The following is a 23,789-nucleotide window of genomic DNA, read 5'->3' as shown; positions in this document are numbered from 1 at the left end:
ACAGTCGTGCATTCGCCTTCGACTCTTTCTCTGCCCGAGAAATGCAATATGCTAATCATTAACTCATTGTATCAAACGACTGAATATTCTAGGCACACGACAGAAACCTTTACAGTCACACATTTCATACTGCAAGGAAGTGGTGAATGTTGACGATTACCTGATATATTGCCATCGCACTTGAACTCGCATGGACGGCTTCAAGGTGAACGTCAAAATAAATATGCTGCTCATTGAGTAGTTGTTAATGTCGTTCCACGTTTCCTTAAACAGGACCCTAATACCCTTCTACACGTCCATTCACAATGACAAAGAAGTGTCTCTGTACATTCAAATACACAGCTGCAGTATGCACAGTGGCTAGCCTCAGTGGGCTTTTTTGTTTCATCTAAAGCCTAACGCACATAAAGATTTGTACATCTTTACTGATTTTGATAATGACACGAAAAAAGTGCTGTGTGTGTGTGTTTTATTGCTCTTAGATTTATATACAGTATAGTTCTGCCATTAAAAGCTAACTCACCATTGCAGCATTACGATGACTTTAGCTGTTGTAATAGTGGAAGCCCTGTACTTGGAAAAAGAAATTCAAATCCAGACCACCGGCTGCATATCTGCAAAAAACCTCCTCGCATTGGTGAAAAAAAAGTCAGCTGGCACCGATATTTTTATCCATTATATATCACGACTGGTGTGACTAAAACGCCATAATCGCCAACACACAGCACCTCTTTGATCAGCTCAGTAAAATATCTTTTGTTAAGTCTCTATTTGCTAGCTGTCTGGAAGTCGCATACAACATGTGGCGATGTATTGTAAAGGCAGGAACACATCACATCGACGTTCAGCTGTCGGCGTAATGTTGGAGAGACACATTTAGGCCTTTAGGCAGTCTGTCAGTGTAGGTGAGTGTTATGGGTGTGGTTTGGAACACAGCCCACACCACAGGATAATCAGTCAGGATACTCCTTTAGAGACATACAGTACAATACAATTTAGGATTAAGGTCTTTCTGTGACAGGAAAATTGTGACATTCCAAATTCATTGATGGGTACATTTGAGCTCCATTTCTGGCATTTTGCTTTACATAAAGGTAAAGCACCCTCAACCGATTTCTGCTTCATGACTTGCTTTAAACTGGATGAGTCTTTCTGCTTGACAATTGTCGTCACATTTTTTGGATCAAATAGATGTCTCTGGACATTCTTTCAGCTTTTGTCTCGAAAACAATCATGAGAAGTGGTACAATGCTCAAGACAGGATCTTGGACAAAAATAAATGGTCCATGGAAGGAGTTCAGAGTTCTTTGCGCTGTAACTTTCATTTACTCACCACTAAGGAAAAACAAGCATATGGATGAAATAATTAATTCCACTTCATGTTCTGGAGAAATTCAGGGGCAAATCAAGCAAGGAATAAACATTTCCAAACAATACATGTGAATGCACATCATGAACAGTTTGAATTGTGCAGAGATGCTGAGGTTTCCCCTACCTTGCATGTGTGTCATCACACACATTTGACAAATTGACAAAAACGGCACTTCACTTTAGCATAATTTTTTGTTGTTATCGTTGTTGTTGTTTCATCAAAAAATATTTCTAAATATGAAAAGACACCTGTAAAAAAAAACCCAAAGAGCCTGCTAGGATCATGAACATTTAACTGCATTGCATTGAAATGTCACTTTTTGATCCACCACTGTAGCGAGCAAGGACACAATGGAGAAGTGGGCAGCTTATCCAGCACCAGTGGCTGTTAAATGAAGTCTCGTCTGAGAGAATGCATTTAGTCAAGTAGAATTTTTACCTACTGTTGGAAATAACATATCACTTCTCATAAAACAAATCGTTTAATCTTGATGTCTGGGGCTATTTAACTTGAAGCTCCTAGTGTGGGTGTTTATGACATAATTACTGACCAGATGTTTGAGGGAGTTTTCTCTAAAGGGGAAGTAAGTTCTGAAGCCTGGCTACTGTGAAACCAGCACATTCGTTGTAGGGATTTGGGCATTCAATGGAACCGTGTTTCTTTTTGTTGGTGTAATTGTTTAACCATCTGAGTGACAACTGTAGCTATTTTTTTCTTCGAGCGGAATGGAGGCTGCCGTGACACTGTATACAGTAGCTCTGAAAAGTCGTGTCAGGAAGTGATCTGGGCTGGAACTCCGCAGGACTGAGAGCTGCAATGACACACGCAGAGGAGCTGCACAACTGACGCGAAACTAGATGGGTGAGTTACTTTCAAAATGAAAACCTCATTTAACATATTCATTAAGGACTTTTAGACTTTGAAATGGTACTTTCTTCAATGCTTCTACAATACGTCTCGCTTATAAAGAAAACATGTCACGTCTGTGAGAGTAAGTCAGACCTTTCTTCTGATTTGCATGGTAGAAAAATGTTGGGTAAACTCCTTGCAGGTCCTAATTATTATTGTCACTACAAAACACATTTGAAGACACTGTTAGAAAAAGGGATTACCGTATGTTCTATTTTGCACACAACTTCAAAAACTACTTATTTATTTGGATTTCTGGCTTGAATGAGCTTGATATAGTGATTTCAGTGGGAAACAGTAATTACACTCTGCCTGATCCTTCTGTCCTTATGCATGATAGCATTTGGTGTCAGTCATATTACAAAGGCGCTAGTAGCTCAGTGGGATACATTAAACAAAGTTAAAATAGCTGCTTCTTTAAACTGATGGAAATTTGAAGTATTTAAGTCCCCAAAATCCTGTGCATGCTTATCTTTAAGGGCCCAGTCTGATTGTTTTACTTTCAAAGGGAATTAAGTGATGACAAAAAAAAAAAAAAAAAAGCAAGGTCATAGGCAGTTTAAACAGGACTTCTGTTTTTGCGCTTAAAACGTGGATGTCTAATGGTTCATAGTATGGAGCGGTCAAACCCACAAATTCTTGGATCAAATAAATTCATCCAGTCTGTGCTAACAGAAACAAGTTATATTATTTAGATTTCAATAGATATTCCTTCCCTAGTTAGTAGTGGTGTAAGCCTGTATAGCTGGCATTTATTGGCCACCTGAATCAAACCAAAACCTTTTTCTGAGTGATGACGACAGTAAAAAATAAAAAAATACATTATATTAAAACTACTGTTTCAACTACAATTTACCCCAAAAATTACTTAATTAAATATGACTTGCTCCAGATGTATGTGGAGCATCATACAGCAGACGTGCGTGTCGACAACTCGACCGAGCAGTCAAGCAAGTGACAATTATCAGACGCTAATGCTGTTCGCTGACGCTAATCCGCGCATCTAACGAAACTCAGTGCAGCTCTGCTTACCTTTTGCATTTGACATATGGTAGTTATTCACTCCTTTGAGGTCAGACTGAAAATGAAAAAAAACATAACCCCCACCTGCCACACCTTGACACTACCAAGATTTACTGTATATCCAAATTCATCCACACACATATACACGTAGTGGAAATCCAGTCTAAAGTTTAGTTTTCACAAGCACAGACAAGACAGCTGTACTGTATAACCACACCAGGCAACCAGGATTGCCACAGCAGGTGTCTTCACATGAGAGATTGTCTGAGATGGGCCACCCAGTAACGTAATGAAACAGTTGAGTTGCTTGGATGAGGTTTTTCCACAAGGAATATCATAAACTGCTTCAGGAAAGTTCAGCTGAGTGCTGTAGGCCCCAGTGGCAAGGCCAGCCCGATTTTGGGTGGGCTCAAGCCCACCCGAAATTCGCCTTAGGCCACTCTATGAAATTTTCCTCAATCGGTTGAGAAATTAGCAAATTATGACTTAATTTCAATGTCTATGCATTGCCTTTTAATGGCACACCGACCTTTTCAATATGGCCGCCAAGTAGGCACGTTGGTTAATCAGGCTAGCGTATAATCTTCTGATCTATGACAAAGAACAGCTACACACATTTCCAGCTGTGTTAACGCTAATGACCAGTTCAAGCTTGATTTACAACCTTGACACAATCTATGAAATGATAGTTGACCACACGGCGATCCTTCAATGCCTCCTCTTGAATTGCTCTGTTATGTGTCGGTTTGTAATGGTGTGTACCGCATAGCTAATAAGCTAGGCACTTTGAGCTATCGCTAGCTAATGGAATAGCAAAGAGTTTGTGCCCAGTGTATCTTATACGATATGAATTGTCTCCGTGAAAAGTATCTTATGCCAAGATAGGGAGTGTTCATGGTGGGTTTTTTTTTTTTCTTCTTCTTCTTCTTTTTTTTTTTTTTTTTTTAAGAGGGTGGTCTGCAAAAACTCGAAATCTTACCAGGAATATTTTATTTTTAGCCAAAACTAATTAAAATTAAACGTATCTTGTAAGAGAAAACAAAAAATTGCCAGTGGAGTATTTGAAAAAAGTAACTTCTTCCCCTGGCAAACTTTCTGTCTACTTATTTTATGTAAATAATATTATTAATAATAATAATAATAATAGCTTGACAGTAAAAATTGTCTAAAAACAAGCCAATTAGTCACTTTTTTTTGAGTGTTTATTTTCAGTTTTAAAAAAGAAAACGCTGGTACTATCAGGTCGCTTTCATTGCCATAACTACATGTGTTAAATCTAGTTAAATGCTCATTTATGACAGGACACGTTATTAAACACTGTTTGCAAATGTCTGCTTTATAATAGATGGATATATGGTAATTTTTAAAAATAAGTCAGCCAGGTGCAGGTGAGTCTATAAAAAGTTTGTTTTCATTTCTTTGTTGTGTAGTTGTTATACTGAATATACTACGTTTCCAACAGTGTTGTCGATTACTCAAATCAAAAGGTGACTTATTTCTTCTTTAATAAACCTAGAGACTAGCCAAAATGTTTTTAATATTCCTTTACTCTGAGATGAAATACTCATATTGTATTCATACTTTTACACAAGGTCTGTGTTTCTCTGACAATAAATAGAACTTCTATAATGGATTGAATAAATACATAAATAGATATCATAATCATCACAATCATAATCATATTTAGGGTCATCCACCAAATGGTCTTTTTGAAGGTCTTAAAATGTTCATTTTTATCACATGTTGCAGTTTGCTTTGTTCTAAGTCAAGACATATCCAAGCAGTCAGTAAGCAGTGTGTCGGGTAAGCACTGATGATAATGTTGTGAGAAGAATGTTGTTTGTACAACAATTCTGGCCTGTATTCTCACCAGAACTATTGCCTAGCTGGTGTATGCAGTGGACATATTACTGACAGGATATCCAGACTCATTTAAAACTACATTTGCTAATCAGTCTGTTTTAATAAATGCTTATATATAGATAAATATAGTAATAATAGCATAAGCACCGTCATACTAATCATGTTTCATGACATAGGGTTATTTAAGGATGGACTGAATGTATTCAGCAGGAATGTCAAGTAATGTAAAGGATGTATACTAGACGCCTCACAAACAATTGCTCATTTTTCACAACTTATATTGACAATATGCTTGCTGACAGACAAAGGCCTTGTGGTTTGTGCTATGTGTAACTTATTGTAACAGGAAGTAGTCACACTCTAAAATGTCAGACATTTCAGTGTCGGCTGTGTGTTGCTGTACGATAGCTATATTTAGTATTCGTGTATAGCTTTAAATCAGTCCCTTATATGTAAGTATAAGCAACATTGTTTACAGTTTTTTTTTTTTTTTTTTTTAATTATTATTATTTTATGGCCAGTTGTTAGTCAAGTTAGATGAAACATTAGTTTTGTTTTTCTGTAACACTGCCCCCTATACAGTCGTTGCATGGTTTGTGAAAATTAACTGAATTAAAGATATGGTTAATGGCAATAGAAATACATTAACGTTAGTTAATTAACAAAGACGTGTTTAAAATGTTTTATGTTAAATAGGTCGTTGATTGTCTAGACAGCGTGACTCTGGTGAGGATAAGCTGTTTGGAAAATGGATGAGTGGCTGGATGTGTTCTTAATTTGTAAGAAGACTTCTTCAGTTATACTATATACACCTCTTTTTACCCTTGTAAGGGCCCATCATTTTGTCTAAATTAGTTTCACCACTGTTTGAAGTGATGCAATTCTGACGAAGAACTGACAATAAGTCTTGTCATTCACAGTTGCTTCCTTGGCCTTCTTTTCTCCTGTTTACCTATCGTCTAAAATGTCCAAAAGACTCAAGTCGTCTGTCCATTGGCAAGGTTCAGGGTCAGGAAGGAAGTTGGAAGTCAAGTAGAGTGCAATGCTGTGAGATTTGACAAACCTTCATTGAGAGGTTTGCTGCCCTGGAAGATGTGTCAGTGTATCGTAATTACATACAAAACCTAAGTATCATTATTCAAGTTGACAGAGTCAAGGACACTTGCGGCACATATCCACATATATTCTATGACGAGGTACCTTAAAGGAACGGCTATGTTGGTTTACAACAGTTTTTCTGGTCGTAAAGGATGGAAACCCCCCATCTCTCTCAGGTCCTTTGTGTCCCCGTGAAAGCCATGTTTGTGTAGAGGTGTGGATTCATTCCGCGAACCAATCACATCGTGACTAAGACAAGGCAGGAAGGAAAACGCTTCAGGCAGCCTACCAATCGCAAGGAAACCCCCGCAGGAAATAACTGACAGAGTTTGAAGACTTCAAACACCCTCTGCAGAATTCAGGGAAGACACAACTTATTGACCTATTCTTCTTACTTTGACCTTCCATATGTACTTCTCGACATACTTTCTATCATCTCGCGACAATTGACAAACTGGTCACTTTTCTCAAAAACAGACTCAACCTACCCGACCGACTCTTGCACAATTCTACTATACTTTCAACCTCCATCAAGCTACGTGAGGAAAAAAAAAAATGCAATACTGGGATTTGTTGCCTGCGGCATGTATGTTCCATCCGTGAGGAAGTCAACTGTGCGGAGCTCCAAGCCAAGGGTCGGGATGTGTTTTCAGGAAAAAAGGGATGTCATGTAAGTGGGGTCTACTTTGTCTTTGTCTTTTTTTTTTTTTTTTTGCAGTCTTGGATAGTGTTGCATTTTTGATCAGATACATTATGCAAACTGAAAAAATTGAAAACTTGAAAAAAGTAAGTATTCCATCACAGTTAATATTTTAGCGTTGATTGAATCAAAAATATTCATTTAGTGCATCCTGAAAGTTTAATTTAAAGTATTTTATTTCATGCAAACCATTTTCGAATGTCGGAACAAACATTAGTAGGGTTAGCCAAAACGTTAGCACTTGCCAACTTAGTTTACAAGGTCCTTGCGGTCACCCCCACTGGGTGACCGGTTGTCGGGGGGCCTCGGTGGGGCCGGCAGACCGCCCTGGCTCCCACAGTGTGGGACATGTCCCGTCCGCCGGGCTGCTCTCGGGTGGACTCCTGATCCCGCCTCTCGATTGATTAGGTGGGGTTCTCAACCACCGCGGTGCAGGCACAGCAATTACACGACACTTCTGTCAGTCATTGTGCATGCGAAACGGTGTCAATTCCCTTGCATGTGTCCGCAGGCACAAACCCCTAGAACCTTTTTGCTGGGTGTGGGGCCACTCACTTATTGCAACAAATAATTGCTTGGGTATCCCCTCACTCACACTCTTGTCCTGTAGACGTTAACAATTTACATAGCCACTCCCACCACACTTCAGTTGTACAAGCGGGTTCACAACACCTTGTCCTGCATGCTTCTTCTCCTGTCCTTGTCCTGTCCTATCTTGTCCTGTCCTTCCCTCACAGGGTATAGCACTACTGCTCCATACAACACTTTCCTCATCTTGTTTACAGTTAGTGATTTGTCTTTTGTTGTCTTCTTTTCTCACTCCCCTGTAGAAACCTTGTTCTGTTCGACTGATCGACTCTGATTCTCAATAAATAGACATTATAATGCTAAGAAACCACAGCGGCATCTTAAAAGCGTCGCTGTGACACAGTAAAACTGTTCCGGCATAAAAGAGATACAGATCCTCCATTCTGCCTCACCTAACAGCCGAACAGGCCAAAAAAAAAAAGAGCGAGAGAGAAAATTAATTAATTAAACGAATGACATTCGTTATAATTTTTTCAGTGCATGTACAGCTCAATTAATTAAAATATTGTAAAAAAGTAGATTTATTTCAGCATTCAATTAAAAAGAAGAAAACTCATACATTATACAGATTAATTGAACACTTAAAAAAATAACAAACATAAAAATACTTTCCAGAAGGCCAATTCTTACCTAATACCTATATAAGAAAATCATTTAATTTGTTTCTTTTGTCATGTTTCAATTTCTAAAGATATTGAAATTTGGGTTTTCGTTTGATGTAAAAAAAAAAAAAAAAAAAAAAGAGTGAGAGAAATATTTTCCTCTACTACACACAGAGTAAAATATTTCCTTTTTTTAATAATACACGAGTTTCACTTTTTGAACTTCGGTAGCGAGTTTTCCATGATATTCTAGTTTATTGACATTCAACTGTATGTCCTGCTATTCACTATTGTAGTGGATACTGAAGGAAGTGATACCAATGTAAGGCAGTTTTTTTTTTTTTTTAATGAAAGAGCACCAGGCAGAAAGACAAATACAATTTCACACTCATCCTCCCGACTGACAGAGGATTGAAACTACTACTCATTCACTACATCCTCTTGGAAGAGGAAGTGACCTCATCTGGTACAGTACATTGGGCAAAAGAACAATTTGCTAACTATTGTCTCATGTATTCTCTATCATTTTCAAAATGAACGCCATCCATCCATTTTCCGTATCGCTTATCCTCAGTAGGGTCGCTGGGGTGCTGGAGCCTATCCCAGCTCACTCTGGGCGAGAGGCGGGGTACACAGTGAATTCGTTGCCAGCCCATCGCAGGGCACATTAACAAACAACCATTCACACGCACATTCACACCTGCAGACAAATTAGAATCTTCAATTAACCAACCGTGTATGTTTTTGAGATGTGGGAGTAAACCGGAGTACCAAGAGAAAACCCACGCATGCACGGGGAGAGCATGCAAACTCCACACAGGCGAGGCCAGATTTGAACCCGCATCCTCAGAACTGTGACACAGATATGCTAACCACTCGCCAACTGTGCTGCCAGTCAAAATGAATGTAATTAACCAAAAAACTTCCATAGAAATAAATAGTGTCTAAACAATGAATGTCAAGCGTTAGCGAATCTATTAAATCAATATTATTATTACTTTGTGATCATTTTGTCTGCCTCATAGTTCTGAAAAAAACATGTATGTTAGTGTCATTGAAGACTAAATTGTCACTATGTGAGTGAGGATTAGCAGTATATAAAATGGATGGTTGGTTGGTCTCAGTAGAGTAGGCAGGGGTGTCAAACTAATGTTTGTCATCGGCCACACTGTAGTTATGTTTCCCTCAGAGGGCCGTTATGACTGTGGAACCATAGTATATGCATCATCGCCTCACATACATATAAAGTGGAACGTTGTTGGCGAATGCCCTAGTTTTGGAATGGGGGTTTTCCCATCCATCCATCCATTTTCTGTAGCGTTTATCTTCGGACGAGAGGCGGGGTACGCCCTGAACTGGTCGCCAGCCAGTCGCAGGGCGCATAGAAACAACCAACCATTCACACTCACATTCACACCTACGGGCAATTTAGAGTCTTCAATTAACCTACCATGCACGTTTTGGGGCATTTTACACCCAAATTTTGTCTCAGTTTTTCAATATCAGCTTGGTTTTCGTACAGTTAAAAATGGTCCAAACATTAAACGCATCCGCGTGCCCGCATCGTTCCTAACCTTCTTGTTTTCAAATGTGTTATTAAAAGTGAAGACAATTTAAAATTTTGGTCCAGAAGAAAATGAAGTAGACATAAATGATTTACTTACGCGGGTCACATGAAATGATATGGCAGGCCAGATCTGGTCCCCCGGCCTTGAGTTTGACACCTGCGGAGTAGAGCATTGGCAAAAAGTAACCTTGAAATCCGAAAGCAGCTATATAGCTAAATGTGAGTTAGATGTGTGAGCTTCATAACATTTTGGGTTGGGCGGGTTGGATTTGCTGGAACTCAACTGAGGGGGGGGGCAGGAAATCCAGTCCTCCAGTTGATAAACAGCAGGAGAACCCAGACCACTGCCACAAAGAGATGATGATAGTGGTGGTGTTCACGCCGCAGAACACAACACACATATCCTCTGTGTGTCATCTTGCAGCCACTCCACCCTGATGATTGACTGGGTTTTCGTCTTTTATCTGCGTTCCGTTTCAGCCTCCATTAGAGTGCCATGCCCATCATTCCTGAGGCTTGACTCATTGTTTCACTTTTAGCCAAAATGTTATCAGCATATCAAATCACAAGGTTACTCGTACTGTAACTATGCTCTGAGCGCATTTAAATGGGACTTAGGCTTTGATTACGTAACGCTTTAGTGATGCTGGGTGCATTTGTTTCTCTTAACGTAAAGTGATTGAGTGGCGTTAAACTGAATCCCTTCTGAGGCACCATTGAGCACTTGTTCCCACTGAAAAGGAAGTCGACTTGTTTCAGATTTTCCCATTCTAAATTCTGTTTAGGTAACATTTTTACATTGAAACATTTAAATAAGTAACAAGATAACTTGTATAATTAAAACAAATAAAATACCACTGACAACTGAAGGTATTTGAAGAGTGATACTGTCACCTAGTGGTGCCTTAGTGTTACTAGATGACTTAATAAGTGTTGTTAGTGTATAATATGTTTACTACTGTTAGCTCCTGCGTGATAAAATATAATGATAACATAATTAATAATTACAACAAAATTATTAATGTGATTCATATCTAATAATAGCATATCTTATATTGAATGAGTTGAGTTCTTTTTCTGCTTCCATGGTTATCGTCACACTTGCCAGCAATTGCAAGGTGCTCTTCTGTTGTGGCATTGCAAAACATAATTGTATAGTTAACCCTTCAAACCTTCGGATTTGCTGATGTCTCACGTGATGTCACTTATGATGTTAGTATGAACTCCTTCCTTTTTTGGACTCTTGTTGTCTTAATTAATTACTCTAAATACATACCCAAAAAATGACCATAAGCTGCACCCACATCAAAACCTTAAACTGCCTCCACAAACATAACACAATGTTGACTTTTGACCGACACTGTCAGGGATAACAATAACACGTTGTTACTTGTACCTAATGCCACCGCTATAAAAACTATTTAATGTCATCATACTATCGCACGTTCGTATTTAAGAATGCAGCTGGATTGCAGCACACCAAAAAGGCAAACATTTGTACAGTTCTGTACTGTCACGGTGAAAGGGAGTAGATGCCTACACACACATCATCACCACATTATCATCCACCCTTCAACCTCTGGGGACAGCTGATAAACTGGAAGTTACCCATAAACTCGTTTGAGGATGAAGGGCTTGACTTAGAATGTTTATTTGGACAGACAAGCACTCGCCAGACACACACGCATGACACACACTCACACGCACACACTTTACATGAAACCTCAAGACTCAGGGCATGAATATTTCCTGTTGACTATGTCAAAATTGACTATGTCAACCTCAAGAGAGCAAGGGGAAACGCAAAAGGAGTCTAGTGGACTTCATGTGGGTCCATTAAAAGGTCCTGCCATAGATCTGCTGCTCACATTGGCGTGCACGGTGCTTGCCTCAACTGTCAATCTGCTGAGTGACAGCGACGCAGGGAAAAGCATCAAAACAAACCTCGACAGGAGGTAGGCGGAAAAACAGAACAGGTCTCACTTGCTCACATGGTGCAAAGAAGGAGTGAGATCATTGTTTATAGTGTTGATGTGGCATAAAGCAGGATGTCCCAAACATGCTGCAGCTAACATTTCATGTTCTATTAGCAGTTATCACAAGGTGAGTAAAGGTGTGTTAGAATGAATGGGATTAGTCTGTCAGTGGAATGTGGTCCCAGTCATTTTTTGACAGAACTTGTTTTTTTTGTTGTTGTGTTTGTTTGATTGATTTTGCTTGGCACAGTGCATGTATTCCTATGTCTCAGTTTCATACTGTACACTTATCTGTATGTTTACACAGGGGGATTATACAGTATTTGGGCTCTTCTTTCTCTGACTCAGAATAATAAGTGACTTTAAATTGAAGAAGCTTACTAATGAAAAACATTATTGCAGCTAGGGCTGGACATTTGACTGTATTTGTTCCATCAACTATAGGGAATCGAATAACTATTAATTGTACTCCTGTATTGACACTAGTGTTGTACTCAGGGGAATAATCGAACATCTACTAACTGAAATGCTGACCACAGTACCAAACAACCAAAAATATGCCCCTCCTTGATTTTTATGTTTGATTAATTTATTTTGTCTTTTCTTCATTTGACTCTGAAAAACAGTACAAACCCCAATTCCAGTGAAGTTTCGACATTGTGCAAAACATAAATAAAACAGAAGAGAATGTTTTGCAAATCCTGTTCAACCTATATTCAATTGTATAAACTACAAAGACATATAGTGTGCAAACTGATTAACATGATTGTTTTTGTTTTTACGTTTTTTACAAATATTCTCTCATTTTGAATTTGATGCCAAAAAAAGATGGAACAGGGGCAACAGAAAACACTGGAAAAGGTGAGCAATGCTCAAAAAACACCTGTTTGGAACAATCCACAGGTAAACGGGTTAATTGGAAACAGGTGAGTCCCACAATTGGGTGTAAAAGGAGGATCCTCAAAAGGTTCAGCTGTACATAAGAAAGGATGTTGCGAGGTTCACCTCTTTGTGAACAGCTACAGCATGGGAGCAAATAGTCCAAGAGTTTAAGAACAACCTTTCTGAACGTACAATTGCAATGAATTTAGGGATTTCATCATCTACAGCCCATAATATCATCAAAAGAGTTCAGAAATCTGATGAAATCTCTGTACGTAAGACCGACATTGAATGCCTTTGACCTTCCATCCCTCAAGCAGCACTGCAATAAAAACCGGCATCACTGGTAAAGGGTATTGCCATGTGGGTTCAGGAACACTTCAGAAAACCATTTTCAGTGAACACAGTTTGTCATTACATATGCACAAATGCATAAAATTCTACCATCCAAAGCGAAGGCCATATATCAACAACACCCAGAAAAGCCACCGGCTTCTCTTAGGCCCAAGCTTATCTGAGACAAAATAACACAAAGTGGGAAAGTGTGCTGTGGTCTGACGAGTCGGCTCAAAGTTCAAAAGCCAGCATCTATGATGGTTAGTGCCCATTGCATGAGTAACTTGCACATCTGATGCACCATTAATGCTGAAAGGTACATAGAGGTTTCGGAGCAACATATGCTGCCATCCAAGCAACATCTTTTTGAGAGACATGTCTTCCTATTTCAGCAAGATAATGCCAAGCCACATTCTGACAGTGTGACTTCGTAGTAAAAGAGTTCAAGTACTAGACCAGCCTGCCAGCAATCAGCATTATTAAGCCCAAAATATGACAACGGAGACCCCAAACTGTTGAGCAACTGAAGTTGTACATCAAGCAAGAATGGGAAAGAATTCCATCTCCAAAGCTTCAACAATTACTGTCATCAGTTCCCAAATACGTATTGAGTGTTGTTAAAAGGACAGGTGATGTTGCATTCCTCTGTCCCAGCCTTTTTGAAATGTATTGCAGGGATCAAATTCCATCCATCCATTTTCTTTACCACTTATTCTCACTGGGGTCACAGGCGCTGGAGCCTATCCCAGCTGACTTCGGGCGAAAGGCCGACTACATCCTGAACTGGTCAGCAGTCAGTCGCAGAGCACATGTCAACACGGACAACCATCTACACTCACATTCACACCGTCCTAGAGTGGGAACTGAACCCACGCTGCCCGCACCAAAGTCAGGCAAGTTTACCACTACACCATCAGTGACAGATCAAATTCCCAATGAGTGAATATTTTCAAAAAACAACAACAAAGTTTTTCAGTGAACATTAAGTATCTTTTCTTTGTCATGTATTCCGTTAAATATAGGTTGAAATGGATTTACATATCATTTTATTCTGTTTTTATTTACATTTTACGAACATACATTAAGTCCGAACTTCATTGGAATTGAGGTTTGCACATTCTTGTAATTTTACTTGTTTTACACATTGTGATTTGTGTTAGTTAGTTACTTTTGTTGTTTCTTTGGCCACTGCTTTTAGGACAGGATTTTGTTTGGACCAGGATTTAACAGACAGTTAGCAGGCTTTTGTGTTTGTGTGTTGGTGTGGATTCACAATAAAGGATTTATGTTGCCATCTACTGTCCAGTTTTTGCCAGAGCACACATTGCTGATGCCGATTACAGAAAGCGTGCTCCACAATTTCATTTCTTTTAACCTTAGCAGAGCTATGTGCTCACAGAGTGCTATACTAGTATAAAATGTCCTAGTTCCTCTAGTTTGTCTTTGTGTTTTCCTTTTGCTACTAAACTGTGACTCACTTTCATTGTCATTCTCCCCCAACTGCCTTCCCTTTCATGCAGAACTATGTCATCTCTGGAGGTGTGCTGGCCAGTGCCAATGCGAGCCATCGGCGCACAGAATCTTCTTACTATGCCTGGAGGAGTTTCTATAGCAGGATACCTCCACAAGAAGGGAGGCAGCCAGTTTAGTCTCATGCGATGTGAGTACATTTTGATGGAACTTATTTATTTATTTATCTTCAAAATTAAATTCAAGATACACGTATTGTGGAGATGCTGTGGGTGACGAGAGAGGAGTCAAAAAACGAGTGGATTCAACTGTTTACTCTCCACTTTCCAAAAATAACAACAGTTGGCAACGGCTTGATCGGTGTATCTGTTATACTTGTAACCTGGCAACCAGTCACTCCTTCTAACCCAGAAACAGGAGTCTCTACTCTCCACCGGGAACCAGAAGTCATGCCCCACTTCTATGTCCTCAAGGCACAGCCCCTCGGTGAATGTCTTCTAACTATTGTGGGCCACTACACAAGCCCCCCAGAATTCACTATGGTCAAAAAGGTGAAACAGAACAGCGGCCCCTCATAGAAAACTAAACATGTCACAGTCAAAACATTGAGGGGGTGGATTTGGAGATCAAAACAGCTGCACTTCACAGGAGGGAGACTCAGGGAGGACACAGAGTCATGGGAAATCACAGGAGCCAGGCTGGAGACTGAACCAGGTTTCCCACTATATTCCGGAACAGCTTCATCACCTCGGTGTGAGAGGCCATGGACGATGTCAAAAACCTGACGCCTCCAGCCACAGACACCATGGGGGGTGGTTGGCCAGTGGAGACCTCACACAATAATGTAGCATTGGCAGTGTCAAACACCACTTCTTCCAGCTGCAGTGCGGTGGGGTCTGGCCATTAGACACAGCTTGGTCCACTGCCAAGGCTGCATAGTCCAGGACCAAGTGAAGGGATTCAGTTACGGCACAGGTCAGATGCGATGACGTCCTCCTTGCCAGCCACTTGTTGGATGTCAGTGGTATATTTCATTATAGCAAAAAGCTGACGCTGCTACGGACCAGGACAGCAGTCTCGGCCATGGCGAAAGTCAATGGCTTATGTTCAAAGGCTTTGAATCGACAGCCCTCCAACAGGAATGTCGACTGCAGAGGAAAAGACCAAGAAGGTCTCTGGCATAGGCACCCCTGCCAAGCCCTATTTTGAAACACCACAGTATATTGATTTTAATTTCCATTGTATACGATGGATGGATTAAATATAAAATCTGATCTACAAACTCACCGGGTACCTAATTAGGTGCATACCTCATCATTACGTAGTTATTACAAGAGATTGTGATTGGCTGGCAAGCAGTTCAGGGTGTACCAAAGTCAGCTGGGATAGGCTCCAGCACACACGCGACCCATGTGAGGCTAAACAGGATAGAGAATGGATGGATGGATATTACAAAAACTGTATCAAATAAGTTCCATAAACAATAAGCATTGTTATTACATTTGTCAAGTCAGAATTCCATGTATGGTGTAGCTCTTGCTCTTGATCAGAACAGAATATTGAGTGTATGTGTCAGTGAGAGAATATTGTTTGCTCTTCTTTCAGGGCCATTGAGGTACATCGTCATCCACAAGGGCTGCGTGTACTACTTTAAAAGTAGTACTTCTCCCGCACCACAAGGAGCGTTCTCTCTAAATGGTTACAATAGGTCAGCAGCGGAGTTCTCTGTTTTATCCTTGCGGAGAGATGATAAGACTTGTATCTGACATTTTAAATGTATTTAATGCTCTGCTAATTAGCTGTTGTTTGTGGAGGAGCAACAGCTTGTACCGTTGCAATGTGAACTTATGTTCAATCCCTTTCCCACAGAGTGATGAGAGCAGCAGAGGAGACAACGTCCAACAATGTTTTCCCATTTAAGATGATCCACTTCAGTAAAAAACACAGGACATGGTTTTTCTCTGCAGCTAGTGAAGATGAGAGGAGGGTAGGAATAATCACAATACTGTATAAGGAGTCGTGATTTCGGGATGAACAAGTTCAACATACACTGACTGCATAGGCACACCAGCGTAACGTTTTGTTTTATGCTGTAATACAGAGATGGATGCGATCCTTGCGACGGGAGATTGATCATTACAATGACCGAAAAGAGTCACATATTCCAAGGTAACCAGATTAAACCCGTTCCATTTCTCCAAAATAAAGGCAGGATAGGACGCATTTTGCTTTCTGCGTATAATCTTTTCATGATAACATTGTCTTTGTTGCTATAGTGACTCTGATTCAGATGCAGACAGTTTCTATGGAACCATTGAGAGGCCTTTGGATATTAAACACCCAATCAATAATGCAGACACTGGTAAGACATGCAGATGAAATTGATTTTGGACAAATTTGCCGCCGAGCTACTTTGTCCTCTCCGCATGTAGATTATGGTGGGGATGATGACGATGAAGATGACGAAGACTATCTGAAGCCAGACGGTGACTGTGTGCCAACATGTGCAGGTAGAAACAACACACTCATGTCCACATTTATCTCCAAAGTGTGAATCTAAGTATTGAAGCCATTTTTTGTGCCCGGCCCAAAGCCCTGCATAATATCTAAGTACTGTTTTGCAGCCGTCTTGTGGCATCATTGTGCCAAGGAACCAGGATCTGCGTATGAGCAGATCTAACCTGGGGACATTAGGTCAGCGCTGCCCCCCAATAAATGCTGTATAATATTTCTTTTATGTCAACAGCTAATACATTCAATAAATCTCTTCTTACAAACATCCTCCCAGGTTTTTTAGAAAAGGCGAGCGCATGCCCTACTCTCTCACACACACACACACACGCACGCGCGCACACACGCACACACTCACATACACACATTTAAGGTTAAGTATTGTAAACAGGTATGCAATGGCAGGCATTGTAAGGTAAAAAAAATATATATGGCTTAGCTTTAGAAGAGCTGTAGATGGCGCATGTATGTACTTTTCTATATGCGACGGTGACCTTCCACTCAGTCGTGCATTTTGGGATTAAGGCTCTCTCAAATGCCAGCTGAACCAACTTGACTTTTTATTTTCTGGAGCATTGTTCACCTGTGACCTAAATACCAGAGTGCAGAATGAATTGTCGCACATTGTCGTGACGGCGCCAAATGTTAGGCCAAGTTTGAAAGCCGTCAGTTCACTCGGCATCGCAATCACACATGCGTGGTACAGTACACTGACAGGATGTGACGTGACCATATGCACATAGTCAACACTTTTCCTTTTTTAATATTGTTTTCATTCTTTTTTTTTAATCTCATGAAGTGGCATAAACAAAATGATTTATAAGTAGATGAAAAAAAAATATTAGGTTTGGCACAAAATGGCTAAACTGCAGGGGGCCACAGTAATCTATGTATTTGACACTGACAATGCAAGGAACTTTGTACGTTGAAGTGAGTTGAGGAGCTTTGCTGCCATCTTGTACCATCTGTAGGAAATGTAACCTTTTTAGTGGGGGCATCAATTACTCGCGTGTGTTTGCTATTCGTGGTCGGGCTCATTCCCGATGCCCTGCGAATACTGTAGTGGATCTGAATATTTTGGTTCCTAATGTTCTGGAAAACATGAAGAAGTTGTGAAATGAAGCTTTAAAGGGTGTACATTTACCTTTACATGCATCTTGACTCGCTTGAGTGTCTATTAATTTGACAATAAAAATATCTTTTAAAAAAGGTTTTGGGGGGGGTGGTGCTGTGGTAAAACTGAAAATGTTGGTTCTACTTTCTCAGGTCGACCCACTGGGCCTCCACCTTCTTATCCCCCTCCTCCCGTTCCATTGATACCCCAGAGACATCTAGGATCCTGTTCGGACATTCATAAAGCCCTACCACCTCCAGTCCCATCACACAACAGATTCCAAACCGGCGCAAACCCCAAAAGAACGCTGCCATCCATACGCCCTCCCATTCTGAAGGACCCAAACAAAGGTCCACCTCCTCCTCCCCCCTTTGCCACCCAGCTGCACAATCACCTCTCTCCTACCCCACCACCCCTTCCTCCCCCCAATTCACAGCGACCTCTTAAAAACAGGGCACAGTCTGTGGTGGGGCCAGGGACTCACAGAAGACACTGTAGGCCTCCATCATCTGCATCAGTCCAATCCCCCGCCACCCTGCCCATGTGTGACCAGTTAGAGAGCAAGATGATCGTCAGTGATTCAGACCACTGCTCTCGTGATGCTGTAACCAACCTATCTCCGATCAACAACCACCTTGCACAATCAAGTAACCTCCGCAGTAAACCAGCCCGACCAGTGACCAATGCTACAAATTTTGAAGGCCCAACCCCAAAACCTCGAATGGCGTACCCCGTGTTGCTGACTCAGACACCCACCAGCTACCCACCGCTACCCCGCCACCCACCTCGATCTCCTCGTCTTCAAACTGGACTGCATAATGAGAGTACCGATGCACCAAAAGCTCCACCAGCAGCAGTCAAGCCTCCACTGCCTTTAACGAAGCCAGGGACACCCCTTAAGTAAGTTTCACTTGCATACGGAGGACCAAAATGATTATATTTATTCTATGCTGTGCTATAATATAATAATACCTTACAGGGTCCGATGATTTGTCATTGAGGTGGTACCACTCGATTTACCTTAAATATTGGCCTCCATTCTAATAGACGCTGTGCCTCAATCAATCAATGGGTGTATATCATCCACTTGAACGAATAAACGCTTCACCTCAAATTGACACCTCAGTAACAGGTGGTGTCACGAATGGGTAATTAACTTTTCGGTCACATTAGATGCCACCATCCATCCAGTTTCTACAGCTTTTGTCCTAATTGGGGTTGCAAATGAGCTGTAGTCAGTCCATCCCATGAGTTTGGTCAAAAGCACAGTGCAAATACTGAATAGAGACACAACCACCCTCGCACTCACACCTATGAACAATTTTGAGTCTTCAATAAACCTAATAAGCTTGTTATTAGAACATGGGAAAAGGCCAAAGTAGCTGGCAGCAACCCATGAGAGCATATGAACAGTCCACACATAGGAGGGCCTGAGCTGAGATTTGAACCCAGGATTCATCTTAGCTGACTTTGGGCAGGAGGCAGGGTACAGCCAGCCAATCACAGTAACAAAATGCAATGTATAACAATCATATACGAATGTAAATCATATCTTTATTAATAGAATTATTACTTCTACAGCGTCACCAAAATAACTCAAATTATCTCTTATCTCTATTATTTATAGTTTATCAGAATGCTCTAGATCAGAGTTTTTATTATTTTATCTCAGGATCCAAACTTACGCGAATACATGATGTATTGCCAGAAGACTAATATACAGTATACTGTACATCAAATAATGGTAAAGAAAAGAAGACGTTGTGGGAGGGAAGCAGAAAACGACATAAGGGGAGAACATGCAAATTAAACACAGAAAGGTCCAACGCAAGAGTCGAGCGCATTATCTTGCGACTGTCAAGCTCACCTTCTTGCTGCATTTACCACTGTACGGCCCTCTGTAACACTGCCCCGGCTACTATTCAAAATGTAACAAAGAATAAACGAGATACTGTGCCGCTCTTATTAAAACTACGGTGTATTTTGGTGGAAGCAGTCTTGCTATGTGTCATGTGTTTTCCCACCAGAAGAGCAGCTCCAGAAGGTCAAAGTTTCCGTTCATCAGGAGACACGACCACGATGGAGTTCAGAAAGAAACAAGACTTGACCGAGTGTACAGAAGGAGACGGTACTGACGAAGATTACGATAATGTAAGAAAGAGTGAAAACATGTTACATTAACAGTATTTATTCCCAATGTTACTTAAATTACTGTGAACATGAGCAATCCTTATGAAGTGAACTCGTTCACATCCACCCTGGTGACGACGTTACGTTATTCTATCATGTGGATCAGTGGGTAGAGTGGGTTGTCCAGTGACTGAAGGGTACGTGGTTCAAATCCCGGCTCTGACTGTTTGCATGTCAAAATGTTGTTGGGCAAGACACTGAACCCTAATTTGCTCCCAGCGGGCGTGGCAGCAGTCACCCGTTGGTGGGTGAATGTGAGGCTTTGCAAAGTGCTTTGGGCACTGTGATAGTGTAGATAAAGCACTAGATAAGTGCAGTCCATTTACCATGTCAAATAATAAAACTCTAATTTAAAATCCACTATTTTCCAACTTGATTCATAATTGATAACAGTTTTTTTTTTTTTAGAAATGTAAGTTAATTCTTCAATTATACTCACATGCAAGCACTCAGACGTCTGAATGCAGTGCCATCACGAGAAACCCATATGTAAACCATAGCTATTGCATAAATTTTTGAATATGTTTCATTTTCAGATGCATCTGCCAGAATCCATTTTCATTGACTCGACGGAAACCAGCTTTGTAGAGAAGTATGGCTCAGATATTTTGAATAATAATTGTGCTGTTAGACTCCTTGTGCAATATTTATTTTTTTTTCTTAATGACGTAAACTTAATGTAAATGATTGAATATTAATTTTGAACAGGTTCTCACTGTGTATGTGAAAAGTAAGAGATTCACAGAAATGTTTTGTTTTTCTATGTGATGGACATGCATCCATTGCCAAACCTTTGTTGACATTTGATCCTGTAGATTATTTAAGGAGAGCTCTGTTGTTCCGCAAGATGGACTTTATGGCATTAGAAACTCTGGAACCAAAACCTCCAAGGTAAAAAACAGTTAAGGACTGCAATTTCAAAACAGAAACAAATGTATCCTTTAAAAATATCCTATGTTCAGGTGCTGGTGGTATGGGATGTCAGCATAGACAAAGCCAGAAACTACCGGTTGTTTGAAGAGGTACACAAAACAGTTGTTTTCTTTTTTTTGACCATGACAAAAACATCAAATGACAGCTTCCACACTGATACTTTTCACTGTGAAATTTGATATCCTCTATAACACAGGGTGAGCAGGTGTTTCTCGACTGCGATGTGACCTTCCCCACTCTTTCAGCTCTGATCGAACACTACTACAGCCATCCTCTTCCTCACCAGGGCTCCCTTTGCCTGCAGAAACCCTACTCAAAATAAGCACCACGTGAACGAGAACTTGCAAGGTTGAAACGTTGACTCCCATGGAGACAATCCTGCTTTAAATTCAGAATTGAGTCACAGCTGTAGTAGAGACAAATAACACTTGTCACTTGGGGTCACACAACCACAGTAGTGTAAATGTTAGGTTGAGGGAAATGCTTGCATCAATATAGCACTCTTTCGATTGAGCTAATATGGGTTTGAGAATGACTGACATGTCTCTTCTTTTTTTTTTTTTGCTAGTTGAATAACCCATGACACTCAGCCAAAATGAAAATGTTTTATCCCAAAAAGGCATGTCAACTCCGAAGGGCTACATTCATTAGTATGGCGGTCAAATGTGAAATTGTGTCTTGTTTTCATATGCAGTATTTCACTGAATCTTCCTATTGAAGAATATAATCTCTCTGTCTATTCCAGACTGAAGTGTCTATATGTCTGAGTGCACTTTTATATAGCTTAAGAACCTGACATTGAACTGGCTAGGGCTGTCATAGAATGAGCTATTTTTTTATACATGTAATTTTAATGCTGGTCATCACTATACAGTGTATTTATATTTAGTATCCATGATGTATGTTAAGATGTAAAACGGTGTATGCAAATGTAAATATGAAGGTTTTCTTATACACAGTAAAATGAGACTGAATAAAATGGACCTTCTGTTGTTGTTTCTAGGCTCCAGCACGCCCGCGACCCTTGTGAGGGGAAGCGGCTCAGAAAATGGATGGATGTATACATATATATAAATTGTAGTTAGGTTCTTATTTCGGTCTGGTCTCCAGCGTGGTAACCAACATGATTTGTTTTTAAAATATTTATGTAAGCACCTATAACAGTTAACCGTAAACAATGATAACAGACGGCGATGGGGCAGACACGAGTTATTCTTGAGCATCTTCAAAACCAGTGATACAACTTGTAATTTCTCTTTGTATCTGTTGCATTATTTGAATTGTGACTTCCAAAACAATTTCTCTTTTTTTTTTTTTTTTTTTGCTGCAGCCTCATCTATTGATTATATCTACAAAGGTATAAGTAGTAATCAATTTCGCTTAGTTATTGAAGTTACAATATCAAAAGATTTGATTTTTACACGTTTTGGAATCTTTTCTGACGTTAATTATTCAAGTATGGTGACCTAGTAGACAATTGGTTGTATATGTGCCACCAAACCAGTGAGATGATGCTTTCAGATGATTTCAGCCAGCATTTAGTGTCGCTGTCTGTGGTGCTGAAGTGTCTAAAAAGAAAAACAGGATGAGTAGACAAGATCAGCTTATCAATAGGGATGCTGTCATATACATGCCGTATTTAACAGGTCTAATCGTATATGCCATTTTTTTTTTTTTTTTTGGATTGCCTGCAATTTGCTGGTGACCAGTCCCGGGTGTACCCTCCCTCTCATCTAAAGTCAGCTGGGATAGGCTCTAGCCCGCCTGCGACCCTAATAAGGATAAGCACTATTGACAACGGATGGGTGGATGCATGTAAAATGGGACCTGTTCACCTTTAAAAAGTTTTGTTTTACTATCTGGCGCCAGCAGGTCCTGTAAGAGCTTAATGACTCCTAAAAGACGTTGCAAGGTGGATCTGACCAGAAGGGTTTGACCAGAAAGATCTTCGAGGTTACAGACATTATCTGGATTTGAACAAGCTGGCCAAATATAGGCTACTACTCCCATGATCACAAAGGAAAAGAAGGACTGTCGGTAAATATTTTATCACAGTGGGGTAAAGAAACCTCCCCCATTGTCACTCATCGCCCTAGATCTGATAATGTTGACAGTTACTCGTAAATCATATGAATCAAGCTGTGCATTTTGAGGAAGGGTTGATATATGAAGTACTCAACACTAGGAAATGCTTAATGTACAGACAAGATGAATATTTTCTCTCGAAAGCACCACGTCAAAATAAAAGAAACAGTGGCTTTAGTTGGGCTACAGTTTAATGAAAGCGTTTAAAACTGGGTGATGGTTAATCAATAGTATGAGTCAATAAGACTTGCTTAGTTGAATTGATTTTGTCTTAGGGATTTGCATGTTCTGCAATGTGCTGATGTGGGTTCCATTAAGGGACTTTACCTGCCACAGGATCTGTTTCATGTTCTTGAATAGGTGGTCGTTCAAAATCTAATTTTAAGACCTAAATACAGAGAATGCCTTTGTGTTGTTGTGAATTGGCCATATTTTTGCATTCTACTTTGTTGTATTGCACAATTTATGTTCGACATTTAAAGAAAAACTAAACTCAAATTATTTTAAGCAAGAATACATTGTATGTACCAGCACTAGTCAAAACAAGGGACTGTTTATGTTGCATTTGTG

The 23,789-nt window shown here is 40.2% G+C and overlaps 1 protein-coding gene across 6 annotated transcripts; it reads left to right on the top strand.

Annotated features, from left to right (window-relative positions):
* The first annotated feature begins 1,953 nt into the window (after positions 1 to 1,953).
* On the top strand, positions 1,954 to 22,117 carry sh3bp2 (SH3-domain binding protein 2). Of its 6 annotated transcripts, none has more exons than XM_061799036.1 (14): positions 1,954 to 2,233; positions 13,647 to 13,809; positions 14,437 to 14,576; positions 15,992 to 16,094; positions 16,256 to 16,373; positions 16,488 to 16,555; positions 16,663 to 16,748; positions 16,819 to 16,896; positions 18,164 to 18,911; positions 20,039 to 20,162; positions 20,738 to 20,793; positions 21,017 to 21,092; positions 21,164 to 21,223; positions 21,331 to 22,117. In XM_061799036.1, the coding sequence occupies exons 3-14, from the start codon at positions 14,441 to 14,443 to the stop codon at positions 21,454 to 21,456; spliced, it is 1,779 nt and encodes a 592-aa protein (XP_061655020.1). In that variant the 5' UTR covers positions 1,954 to 2,233; positions 13,647 to 13,809; positions 14,437 to 14,440; the 3' UTR covers positions 21,457 to 22,117. The 6 variants fall into 6 exon arrangements, with proteins under 6 accessions (XP_061655020.1, XP_061655018.1, XP_061655017.1 ...); XM_061799037.1 differs by lacking the exon at positions 1,954 to 2,233 and adding an exon at positions 6,571 to 6,935; XM_061799034.1 differs by lacking the exon at positions 13,647 to 13,809.
* The last annotated feature ends 1,672 nt before the right edge of the window (positions 22,118 to 23,789 follow it).

This window comes from Phyllopteryx taeniolatus, chromosome 15, assembly GCF_024500385.1.
Source record: "Phyllopteryx taeniolatus isolate TA_2022b chromosome 15, UOR_Ptae_1.2, whole genome shotgun sequence".
Classification (NCBI taxonomy): domain Eukaryota; kingdom Metazoa; phylum Chordata; class Actinopteri; order Syngnathiformes; family Syngnathidae; genus Phyllopteryx; species Phyllopteryx taeniolatus.
The sequence above is the reverse complement of the archived record's forward strand: the minus strand, read 5'-3'. Positions and strand labels throughout refer to the sequence as shown.

What these genes read in the sequence shown, in the direction of transcription:
- sh3bp2 (XM_061799032.1), top strand. Translation starts at nt 6,850, where the DNA reads ATGTATGTTCCATCCGTGAGGAAGTCAACTGTGCGGAGCTCCAAGCCA. An exon ending in TCTCTAAATGGTTACAATAG is followed by an intron (nt 16,095 to 16,255) that starts GTCAGCAGCGGA and finishes CCTTTCCCACAG; the next exon opens with AGTGATGAGAGCAGCAGAGG. An exon ending in CTAGTGAAGATGAGAGGAGG is followed by an intron (nt 16,374 to 16,487) that starts GTAGGAATAATC and finishes GCTGTAATACAG; the next exon opens with AGATGGATGCGATCCTTGCG.